Source organism: Entelurus aequoreus, linkage group LG05 (assembly GCF_033978785.1).
Source record: "Entelurus aequoreus isolate RoL-2023_Sb linkage group LG05, RoL_Eaeq_v1.1, whole genome shotgun sequence".
Classification (NCBI taxonomy): Eukaryota; Metazoa; Chordata; class Actinopteri; order Syngnathiformes; family Syngnathidae; genus Entelurus; species Entelurus aequoreus.
In genome coordinates, this window is record NC_084735.1 from 3,812,500 (window position 1) to 3,817,559 (window position 5,060).

The 5,060-nt window shown below is 40.2% G+C and overlaps 1 protein-coding gene across 1 annotated transcript in view; it reads left to right on the plus strand.

Moving 5' to 3' along the window:
- The first annotated feature begins 217 nt into the window (after positions 1–217).
- The window catches only part of LOC133649516 (uncharacterized), a 20,252-nt gene continuing 15,409 nt past the window's right edge, over positions 218–5,060 (plus strand). Inside the window, exon 1 of the mRNA XM_062046104.1 lies at positions 218–575. Within this exon, the coding sequence (XP_061902088.1) occupies positions 218–575 (358 nt within the window). The remainder of the gene's footprint in view (positions 576–5,060) is intronic.

Sequence of the window (5,060 nt, forward strand, 5' to 3'; positions counted from 1 at the left end):
GCATGTTTGAAAGCAACTAACATGCTAACATGCTAACATGAGGTGTGCTCAAGGGGTGTGCCTCCATGTTGGGCATGTTTGAAAGCAACTAACATGCTAACATGCTAACATGCTAACATGAGGTGTGCTCAAGGGGTGTGCCTCCATGTTGGGCATGTTTGAAAGCAACTAACATGCTAACATGCTAACATGAGGTGTGCTCAAGGGGTGTGCCTCCATGTTGGGCATGTTTGACAGCAAGTTTCCAAACAAAGCGTGCGCTGAGAGGCTGACGAGAAAGGGCGACGTGGACAAAAGAGGTTTGAGGTTAACGGAGAGTAAAGACAAGGGCAGGAAGATACTGGAAGAGAAGGAGGAGCCATTAAGATGTGGACAGAAACACATCCAGGAAATGTCCTGGAAAGAGGACAGAAGGGGAAAGAGAAACAAGGAGAGGATGAGATGGAAGACGATGATACATCATCTCCTGGCAGCCTCCATTTGTCACGCTCTTATTGGGAGGGAAATGGAATTTGGGGGGCGTGCGCGGGACGAGGGTCAGAGAGGTGGTGATGTAAGCCAGGAGGGAGCAGACGGTCAGCCACATCAAGTCCAACCACCTCTGCACACGGCCATGTGTCGTGCTTTTATTTTGGTGACAGACAATATCTCTGCTTTTTTTTATCATCACGTGGAGACACAAACACCAGCAAGTATCATTGCAGCACGACTATCTGCACACCTGTATCGCAATCTGTGCACCTGTGATCCACTTCACCTGTGTGTGTGTGTGTGTGTGTGTGTGTGTGTGTGTGTGTGTGTATGTGTGTGTGTGTGTGTGTGTGTGTGTGTGTGTGTGCGCGTGCGTGCAAATGACCCTATTTACTGGATTGTTTTCAGTCTTTCTGAGCATTTCTATTGTGCAAGGTGGCCGTTATCATTTATAACTGGCGGGAGGAGCGACGGCATTAATCATAAATGACATACTTTGCATATGCATGTCCATGTAAATGAAACCGATGATGGTGGGCTTTGACTTTGTGCATTATTTTGAGTCTTTCTGAGCATTTCTATTGTGCAAGGTGGCCGTTATCATTCATAACTGGCGAGAGGAGCAATGGCATTAATTATAAACTACGTACTTTGCATATGTGCATGTGCATTTAAATGACCCAGTGACTGTTGGCTTTGTGGATTACTTTGAGTCTTTCTGAGCATTTCTACTGTGCAAGGTGGCAGTTATAATTTATAACTGGCGAGAGGAGCATTGGCCTTAATTATAAATTACGTACTTTGCATACGTGCATGTGCATCCAAATGACAATATTGACTTTTGGCTTTGACTTTGTGGATTATTTTGAGTCTTTCTGAGCATTTCTATTGTGCAAGGTGGCCGTTATCATTTATAACTGGCGGGAGGAGCGACGGCATTAATCATAAATGACATACTCTGCATATGCATGTCCATGTAAATGAAACCGATGACGGTGGGCTTTGACTTTGTGCATTATTTTGAGTCTTTCTGAGCATTTCTATTGTGCAAGGTGGCCGTTATCATTGATAACTGGCGAGAGGAGCAATGACATTAATTATAAACTACGTACTTTGCATATGTGCATGTGCATTTAAATGACCCAGTGACTGTTGGCTTTGTGGATTACTTTGAGTCTTTCTGAGCATTTCTACTGTGCAAGGTGGCAGTTATAATTTATAACTGGCGAGAGGGGCATTGGCATTAATTATAAATTACGTACTTTACATATGTGTACGTGCATTTAAATGACCCTATTGACTGTTGAATTTGTGGATTATTTTGAGTCTTTCTGAGCATTTCTATTGTGCAAGGTGGCCGTTATCATTTATAACTGGCGGGAGGAGCGACGGCATTAATCAAAAATGACAAACTCTGCATATGCATGTCCATGTAAATGAAACCGATGACGGTGGGCTTTGACTTTGTGCATTATTTTGAGTCTTTCTGAGCATTTCTATTGCGCAAGGTGGCCGTTATCATTCATAACTGGCGAGAGGAGCGATGACATTAATTATAAACTACGTACTTTGCATATGTGCATGTGCATTTAAATGACCCATTGACTGTTAGCTTTGTAGATTACTTTGAGTCTTTCTGAGCATTTCTACTGTGCAAGGTGGCAGTTATAATTTATAACTGGCGAGAGGAGCATTGGCCTTAATTATAAATTACGTACTTTGCATACGTGCATGTGCATCCAAATGACAATATTGACTTTTGGCTTTGACTTTGTGGATTATTTTGAGTCTTTCTGAGCATTTCTATTGTGCAAGGTGGCCGTTATCATTTGTAACTGGCGGGAGGAGCGATGGCATTAATCATAAATGACATACTTTGCATATGCATGTCCATGTAAATGAAACCGATGACGGTGGGCTTTGACTTTGTGCATTATTTTGAGTCTTTCTGAGCATTTCTATTGTGCAAGGTGGCCGTTATCATTTATAACTGGCGAGAGGAGCAATGACATTAATTATAAACTACGTACTTTGCATATGTGCATGTGCATTTAAATGACCCAGTGACTGTTGGCTTTGTGGATTACTTTGAGTCTTTCTGAGCATTTCTAATGTGCAAGGTGGCAGTTATAATTTATAACTGGCGAGAGGAGCATTGGCCTTAATTATGAATTATGTACTTTGCATACGTGCATGTGCATCCAAATGACACTATTGACTTTTGGCTTTGACTTTGTAGATTATTTTGAGTCTTTCTGAGCATTTCTATTGTGCAAGGTGGCCGTTATCATTTGTAACTGGCGGGAGGAGCGATGGCATTAATCATAAATGACATACTTTGCATATGCATGTCCATGTAAATGAAACCGATGACGGTGGGCTTTGACTTTGTGCATTATTTTGAGTCTTTCTGAGCATTTCTATTGTGCAAGGTGGCCGTTATCATTTATAACTGGCGAGAGGAGCAATGACATTAATTATAAACTACGTACTTTGCATATGTGCATGTGCATTTAAATGACCCAGTGACTGTTGGCTTTGTGGATTACTTTGAGTCTTTCTGAGCATTTCTAATGTGCAAGGTGGCAGTTATAATTTATAACTGGCGAGAGGAGCATTGGCCTTAATTATGAATTATGTACTTTGCATACGTGCATGTGCATCCAAATGACACTATTGACTTTTGGCTTTGACTTTGTGGATTATTTTGAGTCTTTCTGAGCATTTCTATTGTGCAAGGTGGCAGTTATCATTTACAGCTGGCAGCAGGATGACGACAATTATAAATTATATACTTTGCATACATTCGTGTGCATGTAAATGACCCCACTGACAGTGGGCTTTGACTTTGTGGATTACTTTGAGTCTTACTGAGCATTTATGTTGTGGACGGTGGCCGTTATCATTAATAACTGGCGAGAGGAGCGATGACATTAATTATAAATTACATACTTTGCATATGTGCATGTGCATTTAAATGACCCAGTGACTGTTGGCTTTGTGGATTACTTTGAGTCTTTCTGAGCATTTCTACTGTGCAAGGTGGCAGTTATCATTTATAACTGGCGAGAGGAGCATTGGCCTTAATTATAAATTACGTACTTTGCATTCGTGCATGTGCATCCAAATGACACTATTGACTTTTGGCTTTGACTTTGTGGATTATTTTGAGTCTTTCTGAGCATTTCTATTGTGCAAGGTGGCAGTTATCCTTTACAGCTGGCAGCAGGATGACAACAATTATAAATTATATACTTTGCATACATTCGTGTGCATGTAAATGACCCCACTGACTGTGGGCTTTGACTCTGTGGATTATTTTGAGTCTTTCTGAGCATTTCTATTGTGCAAAGTGGCAGTTATCATTTACAGCTGGCAGCAGGATGACGACAATTATAAACAGCGTACTTTGCATACATTTGTGTGCATGCAAATGACCCCACTGACAGTGGGCTTTGACTTTGTGGATTACTTTGAGTCTTTCTGAGCATTTATATTGTGGAAGGTGACCGTTATCATTAATAACTGGTGAGAGGAGCAATGGCATTAATTATAAATTACGTACTTTGCATTTGTGTATGTACATTTAAATGACCCTATTGACTGTTGGCTTTGTGGATTATTTTAAGTCTTTCTGAGCATTTCTATTGTGCAAAGTGGCAGTTATCATTCATAACTGGCGGGAGGAGCAATGACATTAATTATAAATTACATACTTTGCATATGTGTATGTGCATTTAAATGACCCTATTGACTGTTGGCTTTGTGGATTATTTTAAGTCTTTCTGAGCATTTCTATTGTGCAAAGTGGCAGTTATCATTCATAACTGGCGGGAGGAGCAATGACATTAATTATAAATGACATACTTTGCATATGTGTATGTGCATTTAAATGACCCTATTGACTGTTGGCTTTGTGGATTATTTTAAGTCTTTCTGAGCATTTCTATTGTGCAAAGTGGCAGTTATCATTCACAACTGGCGGGAGGAGCAATGACATTAATTATAAATTACATACTTTGCATATGTGTACGTGCATTTAAATGACCCTATTGACTGTTGGCTTTGTGGATTATTTAAAGTCTTTCTGAGCATTTCTATTGTGCAAAGTGGCAGTTATCATTTATAACTGGCGGGAGGAGCAATGCCATTAATTATAAATTACATACTTTGCATATGTGTATGTGCATTTAAATGACCCTATTGACTGTTGGCTTTGTGGATTATTTTAAGTCTTTCTGAGCATTTCTATTGTGCAAAGTGGCAGTTATCATTCATAAATGGCGGGAGGAGCATTGGCATTAATTATAAATTAGGTACTTTGCATATGCATGTCCATGTAAATGACCCCGATGACTGTAGGCTTTGACTTTGTGGATTATTTTGAGTCTTTCTCAGCATTTCTATTGTGCAAGGTGGCCGTTATCATTTATAACTGGCGAGAGGATGGTGGCATTAATGAGAAATAACGCATTTTGCATATGCACATACATGACCCCACTCACTGTGGGCTTTGACTCTGTGGATTATTTTGAGTCTTTCTGAGCATTTATACTGTGAAAGGTGGCAGTTATAATGTATAACTGGTG